General features: G+C 43.8%; 1 protein-coding gene and 1 long non-coding RNA gene across 2 annotated transcripts in view; one reads left to right on the top strand and one right to left on the bottom strand.

Annotated features, from left to right (window-relative positions):
• The window catches only part of ADAT1 (adenosine deaminase tRNA specific 1), a 23,156-nt gene extending 13,873 nt beyond the window's left edge, over positions 1–9,283 (top strand). The window contains exons 9-10 of the mRNA XM_054711334.1: positions 5,389–5,475; positions 8,653–9,283. Coding sequence (XP_054567309.1) covers positions 5,389–5,475; positions 8,653–8,785 — 220 coding nt within the window. The 3' untranslated portion in view covers positions 8,786–9,283. The remainder of the gene's footprint in view (positions 1–5,388; positions 5,476–8,652) is intronic.
• On the bottom strand, positions 6,594–15,951 carry LOC114230888 (uncharacterized). Its single transcript, XR_008555030.1, has 4 exons — positions 15,679–15,951; positions 14,380–14,475; positions 13,956–14,274; positions 6,594–6,812 (listed from the first exon to the last, which is right to left on the bottom strand). It is a non-coding gene; the product is annotated as an uncharacterized LOC114230888 (long non-coding RNA).
• Positions 15,952–16,175: the final 224 nt, after the last annotated feature.

The following is a 16,175-nucleotide window of genomic DNA, read 5'->3' on the forward strand; positions in this document are numbered from 1 at the left end:
TCCTACTGAGCCACAGGTGCTCTGCAATAGCCTCAGGGTGGGAGGGATTGTGGGGGAGTGGCCTCTCCACCACAATCTGGGTTGAGCTGTGAAATTGAATTTCACAGGTGGATTTTTTTTTACATGTTTATTTGCCTGATTCAACACAAACAACAACTAATTACATCTTATTAGACTTTAAAAAAAAAAAAGTTCATTCTTCACAGCCAATAACTAGTTTTTAAATGGCCTAGATGGCAGACATGGCCTGTCCCTGGTGGCCTAGGTACAGTGGTCGGCAAACTCATTAGCCAACAGAGCCAAATATCAACAGTATGACGATTGAAATTTCTTTTGAGAGCCAAGTTTTTTAAACTTAAACTTCTTCTAACACCACTTCGTCAAAATAGACTCGCCCAGGCCGTGGTATTTTGTGGAAGAGCCACACTCAAGGGGCCAACACCACTTCGTCAAAATAGACTCGCCCAGGCCGTGGTATTTTGTGGAAGAGCCACACTCAAGGGGCCAAAGAGCCGCATGTGGCTCGCAAACCGCAGTTTGCCGACCACGGGCCTAGGATGTTGAATTGAGCAATGTTTACAAAACTGTTTGTGGGTAGAGATTTTTGGAGTTTTTCCCCAAGAGCCTTCCTGGCTTCAGGCCACCATTGTCAGCACCTCTCAGGGGACCAAGGATGTGTGAACAGAGCAGGTTGTGAGGGACAGGAACCACATGTTTCCTGCTGAGTCTTGGTGAGGCGCTAGCAGCAACTCTTACTGGCCCCACCCACCTGACTGTGGTTTAGGTCTGCTCCTTTGCTTAAGCCTAAAATGCTCTTCTTTACTGTGAATCCACACCCTCTTTTACTTTAAGCATTCAGCTCAACCACCACTGCCTTCTGGCTCAAAATGATCATCTTTTCTCTAAATTCCCATCGGAGTGTTCTCCAGCTTCTCCCAACATGTCACTGATTTCTGTGTGATTGGGAGTGTCTCCTGTTCCCGCCTTTGCTCTGTCTCTGGTTATCCAGGTGACTTTGAACAAGCCCGCCTGCCCTCTGGGCCTCTGTGTTCATCTCTGTAAAACGAGGACATTGGAGTAGATGACCTGAGGTCGCTGACACATTGTGTCTCTGCACTTAGAAGGCAAACTTTACACAGGGAGGAAGTATTTGGTCGGAAAAGCAGGCGCTTTGTACTTCCTGGCTCCCTTTCTCCCTGGTTGTGTGAACTTGGAAAGATTACTCTGGCCTCTGAGCTTCCGTTTCCCCAGCAATGAAGCAAGGGTGACTAAGCGTATGTACTGCACAGGACTGTTGTGAAAATTGAAGGAGAGGATGACTCTAACATGGTGCAGTGCTTGCAGTAGACATCTTGTTAAGGTGATTTCCCCTTCATTTGTCAAATAAAGCTTCATATTATTTGTGAAAGAGTCAGTTTTATTCTAAAGACCAGCAGCTGCTGGGGAGAAAGCAGGTTTTCTCATTGCTCATTCCTGAGTGCTGGCATCCAGGGACCACCTTCTTTAGAACTATAGGGAATAGGAACTCAGACTGGGACAATATACTAGTGCAACACTAAAAGAACTATTTTATTTAAATCTTCGTGTTTTCATTTGTTTGTTTTTTACCAAGAATGAGATAACAGGACCCTAATTTTTGTGAAGCTTAATTTTACCCTGCTTCTTACAGGCAAATTCCTTTGCCCTAAAATGGAAAATTCTCTTCCCTCCCTGTCCAGATAACAAGCATCCCAGGGAATTATTATATAGCTCATTGGATTATAAAAGAAAAGACTGAGCCCTGGCCGGTTTGGCTCAGTGGATAGAGCGTCAGCCTGCGGACTGAAGGGTCCCAGGTTCGATTCCGGCCAAGGGCACGTGCCTGGGTTGCAGGCTTGATCCCCAGTGCGGGGTGTGCAGGAGGCAGCCAATCAATGATTCTCTCTCATCATCGATGTTTCTATCTCTCTCCTTCTCCCTTCCTTTCTGAAATCAATAAAGACATTTAAAAAAAAAAAGACTGAGGGATTACAAAATAAATTTATATCTAAGTATGTTAGAGTAAGGATAGTGCTAGATCGAAAATATCAATGTGAAGGTGATATTTTAAAAAAAAAAATTATGGGCCCTGGCTCAGTTGGTTGAGCGTCATTCAGTGCACCAAAAGGTGCCTGATTCCCAGTCAGGGAACATACCCAGGTTGTGGGTTTGATCCCTGGTAGGGGTGTGTATGGGAAGCAACCAATCAATGTTTCTCACATCGATGTTTTTCTCTCTCCCTATCTCCATCTCCCTCTCCCTTCCTCTCTCTAAAATTAATTTAAAAATATTTTTTAAGCCCTGGCTGGTTTTTCTTAGTGACTAGAGTTTCGGCCTGCGGACTGAAGGGTCCTGGGTTCGATTATGGTCAAGGGCACATGCCTGGGTTGCAGGCTCAATTCCCAGTAAGGGCATGCAGGAGGCAGCCGATCAGTGAGTGGTTCTCATCATTGATGTTTCAGTCTCTCTCTCCCTCTCCCTTCCTCTCTGAAATCAATAAAAATATATTTTAAAAAATATATATATTTTTTAAATTACATATGTATGTATAGCTTTCTTAAGTCTTCTTATATATATTTCAGTAAAGTTTAATTTTCTTCGTATAACTCTCACATCTTTGCCCTAGCCAGTTTTGCTCAGTGGTTAGAGTGTTGGCCAGGGGACTGAAGGTCCCAGGGTCAGTTCTGATCAAGGGCATATACCTCGGTTGTAGGCTTGATCCTGGCCCTGGTCAGGGCGCGTGTGGGAGGCAACCAATCCATGTGTCTCTTTCACATCAATTTTTTTTTCTCTGTCTCTCCCTCTCCCTTCCACTCTCTCTAAAAATCAATGGGGAAAAAATATCCTCTGGTGAGGATTAACAAAAAAATCTCACATCTTTTATTAGAGTTTTTCCTTGAATGTTATATTAATTATCTCTTGCTGTGTAACAAATTGCCCCCCAAAACTTAGTGGCTTAAAACAACAATCAACACTTATTATTTCATATTTCTGTGGGTCAGGAATTTGGGAGGAGCTTAGCTGGATAATTCTGACTCAGCGACTCACAAGGCTGCAGTCGAGTATGTCAGCTAGGGCTGCAGTCATCTAAAGGCTTGACTGTGGTTAGAGGTTCCAATTCCAAAATGGCTCACTCATGTGGCTGGCAGGTCAGTGCTGGCTGTCGCAGGAGGCCTCAGTTCCTCCCGACCTGGATCTCTCCATAAGGCTACCAGTGTTCCTCTCTACAACACGGTGGCTGATATGCCCCAGAACAAGTGACTCAAGAGAACAGGGCAGGAGCCACAGTGGTTTTTATGGCCTAACCTCAGAGGTCACCCTGCATCTGCAACCTCCTAGTGGTTATACAGATCAGTCCTATTCAGTGTGGGAGGGGACTGCACAGAGGCATGGATTCCAGGAGGCACGAATCACCATCTTAGAGGTTGGGTACAATAGATGTCATTTCTTTTTATTTCATTTTCTGGGCATTGTTGTTGAAATCAATTTTTTGTTTCTCTCTGCTGCAATCAGTGTTTGTATCCAGCAACTTCTGCTAACACTATTATCCTATTATTTTATTTAGGATTTCCTTTGGAATTTTTAAAATTTTTATTTTTATTGATTTTTAGAGAGTGAGAGAGTGAGAGAAACATTGATTTGTTGTTCCACTTATTGAGGAATTTATGGGTTGCTTCTTATATGTGCCCAGACTGGAGATTTGAACCCCAAATCTTGGCGTATCAGGACGATGTTCTAACCAACTGAGCTACCAGGGTCTAGAATTTTTTAATATAGATAATCTTTTGTAAGTAGCATTTCCTTTCTAATCTTCCATTTCTTTCATTTTTTTACTTACTGTGCTGGCTAGAACTGACAACATCACACTCATCTGCAAATAATGGCTTTGGTTTTTGCTTTTCTTTATATATATATATATATTCTTATTTATTTCAGAGAGGAAGGGAGAGGGAGAGAGAGATAGAAACATCAATTATGCGAGAGAATCATTGATCGGCTGCCTCCTACACACCCTCTACTGGGGATCAAGCCCGGGCATGTGCCCTTGACTGGAATCAAATGTGGGACCCTTCAGTCTGCAGACCGATGCTCTATCCACTGAGCCAAACCAACTAGAGCTAGTTTTTGCTTTTCAATCCTTATTCCTTCTATTTCTTGTCTTACTGTCCAGAACCTGCTGTATAATGTTAGATAAAAGCAGTGATGACAAGTGCTCTTGTCTTATTACTGATTTAAGGACATATATTTGCTATAGGTTTTTATAGATACCCTCCATGAATTTCAATACCTTTCTTACTTCTCATTTGAAAAAGGTTTTAAATCATCTGATGGATGTTGAATTCTAACAGATGCTTTTTCTGCATACATTTTCCTCATAGTTATATTATTTTCTCCTCTAATCTGTTAATGAGTTCCATTATTTTTTTGGCTTTGGTTGGGGTTTTTTAAATGTTAAAGCAGCTTTATATTCCTGAGTGCCGATAGCCATTTACCACAATTCAGGCCCAGGGAAAGCAGCCTTGAGGGCTTCAGGTTCTGCTTTAAGCAGTGATTCTTTTCAGGAGGCCAGGTCCCAGCCAGGTAAGGGAGTTCCTTGACAGATTGTACCATCCCCTATATCATATGTACCAATATGGCCACTGTGTCCAAGCTGATGGGGCCATTTGTGGAAACAGTGAAAGATACGGTGTGTAGACAGGAGACACACATTGTGGACACACACAACAGTTCCCAGCTTCTAAATCAGCTCATGAATGGTGTTTATGAGGGAAAGGAAGAAGGTCCATACAGTCTAGGACACACCCCCGTGGATGGGCCAAACCAGGAAGCCCCAGGTGAGCTGGTAAGGAAGCCACACTCACCTCCTTCACTGTTCCAAATGAAGACCTCCATGAGGCCTGGTGTTAGAAGCAGCTGGTTGGCCTGCAATGGCTCGTCTGCCCAAAGGGATTCTGCCTCAGATGGCTCATCCAAGTGGACTTCATACAGGGAGCAGCACACAAGGTTCTGAAACAAAAGCTTTTAATTTCTTGTAAACAGTGTTACCCAAGGGGCTAGCTCCCTTGAAAGGAGGTAGCCAAGGTGGCTGATAGGTGTTCTGGAGGGAATTGGGTAATTTCACCTCTGCCTCTACCCCATTTGAACCTGTCCCTTTGATGATTTCACTGCTGGTGACATTTCTAAAGATGAGATTCATTTTTGTGCCTCAACCTAATCAAAGCCTCAGGTCTAGATTTTCTCTTTGCCAGTACAGGTGAAATGGAGCTCTGGCACATGCAAACTTAAATACCACGTGAAGCCTCGCATCTTTGATTGAGATCTGGTACATAGCAAACACTTAATAAATCCTTTTTGTCTTTTTCCAAACAGATCTCGAATCAGCAAAGTGGAACTCTTTAGATCATTCCAAGAGCTGCTAAGCAGTATTTCAGAGGACAAGTGGCCAGACTCCCTCAGGTAACACTATTGACCCATGTTTTTTTCATATTTAGGAAGACTTCTGGTTTCATTTAGACTCGAGTAGCAGGAAGCTTTAGCAGGAGTGGTGTTTCCATAGGCCAGTGGGTACTTATTACTGACCACATGTTCTTCCATCCCATCCCCATGGCCCTGCTTGTAGATACGTGTATGATCTGAGATATGGAGGATGGGTGGTTTGTGGTACAAACCTTTTCAGTTATCAGACAATAACTACCTAGAGTCAGGCAAAACTTCACAGGATAAGGGCACAGTCCTCACAAACTGCCCTCACTTCAGATGCTAGCCACAAGCTCAGGGGCCGCAAGGCACTCATACTTCTGACCAACTGACTGCAAACCCGGGGGGTTCCCACTCATGTTCAATAATTCACCAGAACAACTGATAGAATTCAGAAAAGCACTGTAGTTACAATTACCTTTTACCTTTTAAAAAATATGAGTTAGGCCCTAGCTGGTTTGGCTCAGTGGATAGAGCATTGGCCTGCGGACTGAAGGGTCCCAGATTCCATTCTGGTCAGGGCACATGCCCGGGTTGTGGGCTTGATCCCCAGTCGTGGCGTGTAGGAGGCAACTGATCAGTGATTCTCTCTCATCATTGATGTTTCTATCACTCTCTCCCTCTCCCTCGCTCTCTGAAGTCAATAAAAATATATTGGAGGAAAAACGATACGAGTTAAGACCAGCTAGAGGAAGGGACGAGGTCTGGGAGAGTCCCAAACTTGATGTTTCCACATCCCGAGGCTGCATCACCCTTTCAGCACCGACCAAGAAGCTGACCTGCACTTCAGGGTCCAGAGTTATTGGGGTTTTATTAATAAGAATGGTTGATTGACTCATAGTTCACATGATGTGATTGAACTCGGTCTTCGTCTCCTCCTCCCACCCTAGGAGGTTATAGTGATATCAGGTGTCTCAGTGCTCCAATTCTCTCATCTCCTGGTTGGTCTTTCTGGTATGGCCAGCCCCATTCTGAAACTCTAGGGCCCACCATGAGTTAACTTGATAAACATAAACTTAGATGTGATCTCAGGGTTCGCCATGAATAACAAAAACAGTCCTATCACTTGGGAAATTCTAAGGATTTAGAGGCTCCCATTCAGGAACTGGCAACAAAAACCAGCCAAAATCTTTATTATATAACAGTAGGAAAGCAGTAGGGTAGCCAGAAACTTCTATATGAAGAGGCTAGCCACTGTTATCACCATCATCCATACTGTGGTCAGTATTGATGCCCTTCAGTCTTCAGTGGTCAGTTTTTTTGTTTCTTGTCTAGAAAAATGAATCAAGCTGGAGCTGGGTGGGTTTCCATGCATTCTGTGTGTTAAAAACAAATCTGGACTTAGGTAAGGAGAGACTTTACTCAAAAGGATTATTGCAGTAAGAGAAGGGGTCTATTACAGTAGGAGGTCTAATGCAATGGCAAGAACACTCCAATCATCAGCTTTGTAAGCCTCTCAAAGGGCAGATGGAAAGGGATTTTCTTTTATACGGAGGGGTATACAAGACTAAACAGAACCTGGAATGGGGGAGTGGGATGAGCAGGTGGTGTGATGGGACCATTGAACAGGAAATGTCCTCTCTTGCTGTCAGTCAGTTCTCAGGAAGGGATGTTAAGGGTTTGTTATACATTCTGATGCTGGCTCAGGTTGAGGTTGGATCAAAGTTCTGGGGCTTGGGCTAAGAGGAGAGAAGTGTAAGTAATATTTGGTCAAGTTACCAGGTATTTTGTCAAGATTGGTCAGTGGTTTCAGCTAATCATTATGAGGCAAAGAATGGGAATTCGATGGGTCTGTGTCTGGCCTGTCATAGGTAACCCAGGGGGGCATCCATGAGTCTTATCTAAGTCATGGGAAAAGGCAGTTCTTTGCGATCAACCATTTCCCAGGACACAAAAGGATGGGAGGGAGATTTTTTTTAACCATTGCTGTGTTTGAGAAACTCAGGGCTTAGGTAAAGTGTAACATTGTCATGTGTGTAGATCCCATCCTTTAACCAACAAAAAGCTGTAGGAAATTGATCAAACAACTGAAATCAATTTTTGCTGCAGTTAGCAACTTTGCCCTGCCGAAGTGAGCTAAGATGCAACTTAGATGCAGGGAAAAATTGGATCAATAAGACATGGGTGTCAGTTTCTTCAACTATAAGATGCAAGGACAGAGCTCAAGGTCCAAGTTGAGAAAAGGGCTCAGAGGAGCCTGACTCAGATTTGGTCAAAGGAGAGAAGAGTCTGTCACAAGAAAATCTTTTAACAGACTATAAGTATTGCAGATATTACTCAACATGGCCATTTTTTAGCAGGCAGAGACGACTAAGGGATTGGGAGGGATGTTGGCTGGTATAGGAGAGTATGTGTAGAATGGAAAGTGCTTTGCTTTGTTAGGGAAAATGCAGCCAAGAGGTTTCTAATGGCTCTGTGCTCTGGTGGAAATTACAGACACTTAGGAAACTTTAAACCAAAAATATAATAGTTATTCTTGTTTTATCTGATTTCACCAGGACCAAAGCTAGTATTCTGTTTAGTCTTGCCTGTTTTGTGTGTGTTTTTTAAATAATTTTTATTGATTTCAGAGAGGGAGAGGGAGAGAGAGAGAGAAATATCAATGATGAAAGAGAATCATTGATCAACTGCCTCCTGCACACCCCATACCAGGGATGAGCCCACAATCTAGGTATATGCCCTGATTGGGGATCAAACTGTGATCTCCTGGTTCATAGGTCAATGGTCAACCACTGAGCCACACTGGCTGGGCTGTTTTTTCTTGTGGGGGTTTTTTAATTGATTTTGGAGATAGGAAGGGGAGAGAGAAAGAGAGAGAAACACCGATTAGTTGCCTCCTGCACATGCCCCGACTAGGGTCTGGGATCGAATTTGCAACCTGGGTTTGTGCCCTCAACACCTTTTGGTGTATGGGACGATGCTCCAAGCAGCTGAGCAACACGAGCGAGGGCTCATTCTTGCCTGTTTTAATCCATGTTACTTTGCAGTGAATTTCCTACAAAGAAGCCAGAGTCTCTCTAGGAAAGCATACTAAGGTTATCCTGTTCCTAAGTCTCTTGTAGTAAATCTGAACAGTTGATTGATCAGATGTCTTCTTGGCCGTGGTGGTAAGCTGTTCATTGAGAACCTGTGTGCTTGGTGGAATGTGTGCATTAGGGTGCGGAAGCTAGAAACATACCAGGAGTACAAGGAGGCTGCATCTGCTTACCAGGAAGCCTGGAGCGCACTCCGGAAGCAGGCATTTGGGTCCTGGATCAGAAACCCCCCGGATTACCACCAGTTTAAATGAGAAGAGAAAGTCTGCAAAGAGCTTACTGGCAGCAAGGTATTTTCCAGCCCTTCATGCTGGACCATATTTTTCCCTTTGTGCTGGATAAGCCTTAGCTTTTCTTGAGGCTGAATGAGGACAAAAACTCTGCCTTCTACCAGAGCAACATATCTCTTCTGTGCAAGAGGGATGGAACTGCGGATCATGGAACAATCTATACTTGACTTAAGCAGCTGTCTGCTAAAATGGAATCTCGCTAATGACCTTGGTATCTATCTGTCCTGACTTGTTTTTTATTGCTTCTCTGAAATATGAACTAAGAATTTGAAATACTATGATACTTTAAAAGTGATGCTCTGCTTTGTATTCCTACATTAATTCCTACATTAAGTGTATTGGGCTGAGATGATGTTTTCATCTCTGCCAGTTCTAGAGCTTTGCCTCGCATAGTGGATGTATATTTCGTATACCCAGCCTTTCTTCCTTCGGAGAGCCACCCTTTCCTGCTCAGTGGGAAACTGCAACCATGAGACTTGGATGAAGCAAACCTTATTCCTGGCTCCAGGAATGTGAGCTAGCCCTGGACAGTCCTGGAACTATTTCCAGAGCTATCAGGAAAGATTCTCTCTCCTCTTGTATCAGGAGCTGTAAGGGCCACATAATCTTGGAACTTGCCCTCCACATAAAGACAGCCAGCTTGAGGATTAAGGCAACAAAGAATGAAACAGTCAAGAGAATCAAAGCTCTGGTGACCTTGTTTGGATGCCTGAAGCTAGTGCCCACCATGGACTTCATTATGTGAGATAAATTCCTATTGTTTTGAGTAGGCCTAGCTGATCCCAGAGAGACTGCTCCTCCCAGGACTAGCCTATCCCTACAGATAGTAAGACTCATCTGTGAGTCTATCTTTTATATGCAAACCAACCAATCCAGAGCTCATACTCAAAACCAGCTCCTGTCTGGGGCACACTCTGGGCCACCTTCTACCTGCCCTAATCACCCCAGGGCCAGGTACCAGAAAGGTAGGGACAGCCTCTGTGCCTCAGCATACACTGAAATTAGACAAACTAGCCAACCCCAAGCCTGCTTCCCTGTCCTGCCCCTTTTTCCTCATCACATAATGACTCATTTGCCCACATTTCCTTCTCACTCCCTCTGCCTCCTGATTGACCCTGGTGCTTCCCCATGCTGCTCCTTGTGCCACAGCATGCTGCCTCCTCCTACATTTTATTTAAATTTTTTTCTTTACTGATTAAGGTATTATGTATGTGTCCTTATTCCCCCCATTGCCTCCCTGACCCCCCATCCTACATTTTAAAACTCTCCCAGTGGAGTCACATGCATCCAGCAGTAAATTCTCCCAACAACAAAGTACATTCAAACTGTTGCCAATTAGGGAAGCTCACCTGAGCTTTGGGTGCTAACACCCTATGATGCACAAGGCATCCAACCCTCCACAACAGAGAGTTATCTGGCCTGAAAGGTCAACAGTGCTTAGGTTGAGACACCCTGGCCCAGGGATTGTGTTTTAAAGTCACAACATAGTTCCTCTAGTTATTACTCCAAATCTACACACAGTTAATTTTGTTTCATTTTATTTTCAGCTATTGGTGGACATTTCATTCTTTCCTTTGGAAATGCTTTGTGAATAAGCTACATAAAATATTTTGTATTTTTGCCAATAGATTTAGAAGTGGGATTTGCTGAATCAAAGGGTAAATGAACATATAATTTTGCTTTACTTAAATGTCTTCAAAATTTTGTTTCTAAATATGAGTGCAAAAAATAAATCAAAATGCAAGACAGCATTATAACATTTCATTTGTATAAAAAAGAACGATGAGCCCTAGCTGGTTGGGCTCAGTGGATAGGGTGTCAGCCTGTGAACTGAAGGGTCCCAGGTTCGATTCCAGTCAAGGGCACATGCCTGGGTTTTGGGCTCCATCCCCAGTGGGGGCCGTGCAGGAGGCAGCCAATCAATGTTTCTCTCTCATCATTGATGTTTCTCTCTCCTTCTCCCTTTCTCTCTGAAATCAATAAAAATATATATTTTTAAAAAGAACAAAGTTATGTATCTGTTTTGTTTGTATATGCTAAACTATCTCTGAATAGATAGATACACAAGAAACCACTAACACAGGCTATGGGGAAGGAAAGGAAGTGGCTGGGGCCCAGGAGTGGGAGGGACACTTATTCCTGAATACCCTTTATATTTTGTTATAAAAAAAAAATTGAACTATATTAATATAGTACCTATTTTAAAAATACACTTTTAGAAATTTAAAAAAAAATGGAAAAAGGTTTCTTTATTTAAACTGTAGGAACACCAGAAAATATTCAATGACATTGTATAGGAAAGAGGGACTCACCACATGCTTTCGGCAAGCTGTTTATAATTCCACAGAATTATCTCTTTCCTAACAAAATGACTTCTGGAATTTGACTCTTTCAGGGGAGTTTACACTTTAGTGTTCTATGTTCACAAGTGGGTTCTAATGTTATGACTGTGTGTGCATCATTTTTTTTCTTTTTCTTTAGAATATTAAAAAAACATAGTTTGATTTAATTTTGCGTATATATTCCATGAAGTCATTTCTGCCTCAAACCATGGGGTTAAATGCCTTTTTTTCATGGAGTTTGCCAGTGCCAAGCATTAGCTCACTGTCTGGGGAGATGAATCTGCTGTGGAGAAAATGACCCAGCCTGGCCGCCAGCGCTCCGGAGGAAGAGAAGCAGGCACCGTCTGCTTTCATCGTGTCTGTGGCTGGTGGAAAGCTGCCTCCACCTGGACCTTGGCAACATTCTTTGGCTTTAAGACAATGTTCTGAGCAAGAGTTACTCAAAGTTTTCCACTTTCTAAAACCCAGTTTCCAGTTTCTAAGTTCCCTTGCTGGCTATTATACACTGAATGGCCAGATTATTATGATCTCTGAACACATAATAATATGGCCACTCAGTATATATATATGAGGCCCAGTGCATGAATTCGTGCATGGGTGGGGTCCTGCCAGCCTGGCCAGGGTGAGGGGACATGGGCGGTTGGCTGACCTACCTACTGGTCGAACTCCTGGTCGAGGGGACAATTTGCATATTAGCCTTTTATTATGTAGGATATACACTGAGTGGCCAGATTATTATGCATTCAGAGATCATAATAATCTGGCCACTCAGTGTATTTTCAGCTACCACTGTTCTGGGATGATGTCTGGGAAGTCAGATGAGCTGTTCAGAGGAGTCCCGCTGCAGCAGGAAGGTTACTGACACCAGGAAATGGCCTCCAAGTAGAAAGATAGGGTGCAATTGTGCTCACTTTCAACGGCTCAAGCAATCCTTTCCACAGAAACAAAGGCTGCTATCCTGAGGGAGTGGTTGGATATGCACAGGAAGAGGCAAGAAGGCAGATGTTTTGGGAGAAAGCAACTGTATTTTCCAGAAAGACGAGTTATTTTTATATCGAATCATAATTTGCCTTCATAACCTATAAATGTAAATTCCTTTAAATATAAATATGTCTGTACTGGGACGAAGACTGACTTCCTGAAAGGCTTTCCAGATGGATCTAAAACAAAGCTTGAGAAGTACTTGTGGTCCAAAAGGGAGAGCAAACTTCTGCAAAGAGACACTTCAGGGAAGCAGGCAAAGTTGTGTACATTCAATTTTCACTTCTTAAAAGTGGGGCCTCAAACTAATCAAAGGGGATAGAAATCAGAACAGTGGTTGTTGCCTGGTGGGGGAAGATGGGAGATTGGGGTTGAGTGATAAAGGCCCAAGGGGACTTTGTGGGATGATGGAAACATTTGTTTTGATAAGAGTGCTGACTATCTGAGTGTAAAAAATTTCAAACTTTATTTAGCTCTACACTTGTATGATCTGTCCTTATAGGACTGGATATTCAAGTAATTATGTTCTCATACCAACTCTGCTGCTACCTGTGTAGATGTAGGGAAAGTATTTAATCTCTGATTTCTAACCTGTGACCTGTTCTACAAAATAAGGTCCCAGCTAGTAGGATGATCAATTTTGTTCAACAGTAAAGTAGGATTTCGCATAAAAATTCTTAATGGGGTAAATAATACAAGAGAAATTTTCTTCAGGAAACTGAGCCCATTGATGCTTTGAGAAGCATATGGCCTCAGTAATGTCTGTAACAAGGAAGGGATGGAAATAATTCTCATCTGAGTTCAGTAACCTGGGTTCTGTATTTGGTGTGGACTTTTTGTGTCTCATCCCAATGAGCCAGCAGGATTAGGAACCAGCTTTCAGAACTAAGCGTGTTCGGCATTGCTTTTCAACCTCCAAGTGCAGGAAAGTGCCTTGATGGGGAAAAGGCGAAGGCCGAAAGTCACTGCAAGTGGGGAGCCAGGCTGCCAAATGTGTCTTGAGCACATGTTCCCTGAACTTGGGCTTGGCTCCAGAGGAGAAGAGCTCACAATGGAAACAGTGATGGCTGTATGCTCAGGCAGCCAAGAGAAAGAAAAGCGCATTGAAACCCGCAATGTCTCCACGGGGAGAGGCCCGGTGGGCCCCGTGGTGGTGAAACCAACCTGACAACAGCCCATTCCCAGCATCTTTCTTCAGTTCAACAACAGGACCTTCATGTGCAATCTCTCAGGAAATCTTTGAGAAATTATACTATGGGCAGTCCAAGCTTTGCCCAACAGTAGATGCACATAATCTAGTTTGCCCATTTTTGTCGAATTAGATTCCGATACTTGAGAGAAAGAAGAGCTTTTCTTGGTGTATATTCCACCAGCCACTCCAAGGTTTCATCAACTTCCTTTTTTATTGCTGCCACTTGTGAACTGTCCTGACCTCCAGTGAGTTCCTTTTCAGCTGATATTTTTAGGCTGTACTTTTGTTCCTCACTCATCCAGTGCCATTGTGAATGCCCTTCTATCCTAGCACAGCAGGACCCGCTGGGCTGAGAAACCAGCAGGCAGCTGGAGAAACAAGGCCTCAGGGGCTTTTGGCTGTAGCCCTGAGATTGAATTGTACCCCAGGATGTAAATTGGTTGTGTGATCTTAGGGAGGTAAATACATGATCAGAGTGTCTGTGTGCTCACCTTTGAAATGAGAGCAGCACTACCCCCTGGCAGTAGGGCTGTGGGAATGAGATGAGATCATGTACCTTATAGGTATGAGAAGGGCTGCGCACCATGTGTGCAGTGCCTGGCACATAGGACACACCAACCTTGGTCTGTCACTCAGCTCATAAGTGACTCTCTTCAATTTGCTGGTCCCAATTTCCAGAGCTTATGCTAATAAACATGAGATTGTCTTCAGGAGAAGCATATTGGGGAAATGTTTATGGAGCCTCTTGCTGCACACCAGGCATGTGTAAGTTTGCCTGCATGCACCTTCTCCATCCCACATCTGGAAGCAAGAGCCTGTCTCCAGCTGCTAAGGAGGCAAGGAAGCAAAGCTGTTGATCGCAGAGCTATATATAGATCCTCCTACGGAACTCGTGGCTTTGCTTCCCACATGTCAACCACCAGGATCTTTTTTTCTCTCTAAGGAAATAAAAGATGAAAAGGAGAACCAATTGTGCTTTTTAAAGCGTTCTAACATTAAGTCTAATAAAGAGTCTTTTAAGAATAAGAACATAGATATATTACCTTCTTCCATATTCTCCTTGAAGGAGATCCTCGGACCACCTTTGGGATTGGTGCCCTGGTGCACAAACCTGCCTCATGCCCTCCATGTGGCGCTGCCTGCAGAATTAAGATTGCATTAGCACTTGTTAAGTAAGCTCTCAGCTCCAGGCAATGCGCTACGCACCTGAGGTACAAGGATAGGGGATAGTCCTCTTGTTGTTCATTGACCAATAGGAAAGACAGATCACAGCCTTTGCAGTGGGACAGTACAATGTCATCAATGTCATCACAAATGCCCAACCTGGGAGAGGAAGGGGCCCAGATATACTTGAGCACAGAGGTGAGGGGGAAGGATTAGGTAAGTAAAGGGAAATGGTGGTACATGTGGAGACAGTTTTGAGGATATCTGAGGAAGAGAATCACCATCTGCAAAGGTCAGAGATGAAAGCATACCATGGCTGGGCTGGCAAGTATGGAAGGGGCTGGAGAGATACTTGGGGCATGTTGGGGAGGACTTTATATACCCTGTGAAGGAGAATGTTCTAGTCCTGACTCAGCATTTCAGGGATTTTTTATTTTATTTTATTTTTTTTTTTTTTTTGAGAAAAGGGTGTTGGAATGGAAGTTGCCTTTTAGAAAGATTGCTCTCTTCTGTAGCAAGGAGGATGGATTGGCAGAGGCAGGGATGATGGCAGGGAGACCATAGTTGGGGGATTACCATACTAATTTGAAATGACGAGGCCCACCCAGACAATAATGTTTCTAGGAGCCATAGGGAGGGGACTGATTTGAGAAATGCAGAGCGGCTGGTGAGGCTGATGGCTAACTGCAGTAGGGGATGAGGGAGTATAGAGGATGGCTCCCAGGTTACTGTATGGGTGACAGGATGGAATGTGGTGCCATGTATGAGGAAGGGGGCAGAGGAAGAGGAAATGGTCTTGCAGGGCGCGAGATGCAGGCAGGGGACAAAGCTGTTTCCAAGCTTGGGATTTCTGTGATATCATGGGATAAGGACCTAGAGTGGGCATTTGGAGGGACTCGGTTTGGAGCTCAGGAGAGAGATGGGCTGGAGATAGAGATTTTGGAGTCTATTTATAGGAAGTCTTTGGGGACATGGATTAGAGTAAAATCATCTAGAGAGAATGTGTATAGAATGAAATGGGGACTCTGGATTGAACCCTTGGGAACAGAGTTCAGGAGCAGGTGGAGAAGCAGAGGAAAGCATGTGACCAAGAGGCCCAGGGAAAACCAGGAGAAAGCTATCTTAGAGCTTTAAGGAGGGAGTAAGGTATAGAATATACTAAAACAGTGATGGGCAACCTTTTGAGCTTGGTGTGTCAAACTTCACCAAAAAACTGAGCATAACTGGGGTAGTGTGTCACTTGGAGGAAAAAACATTATTTCGCAAATGTTTCATCCTCAGGAGCAGCAAATGTTTCATCCTCGGCATGCGGCCACCTCAGCAGCCGCGTGTCATCAGAAATGGCTACGCGTGTCAGTGCTGACACGCGTGTCATAGGTTCGCCATCACTGTACTAAAAGAAAGAGAAACAAGGAAGGTAAGAACAAAGAACCTTATCATCCCCTGCTCCCTGATTGGGAGGCAAGGTTATTTTTTGTAACCTCAGCAAATGCAGGGTCAGGGAAGTGGAAGCTGGCCTCCTTGGCTGAGCAGTGAAGGGAAGTGAGAAATGGAGATACGTGTGCTCTTTTTTGAGAAGGACCCATCTCTGTTCTCACTGTGTAACTTAAAAATAAAAAGTTATGGCCGAAACCGGTTTGGCTCAGTGGATAGAGCGTCGGCCTGCGGACTGAAG

This window comes from Eptesicus fuscus, chromosome 21 (genome assembly GCF_027574615.1).
Source record: "Eptesicus fuscus isolate TK198812 chromosome 21, DD_ASM_mEF_20220401, whole genome shotgun sequence".
NCBI lineage: Eukaryota > Metazoa > Chordata > Mammalia > Chiroptera > Vespertilionidae > Eptesicus > Eptesicus fuscus.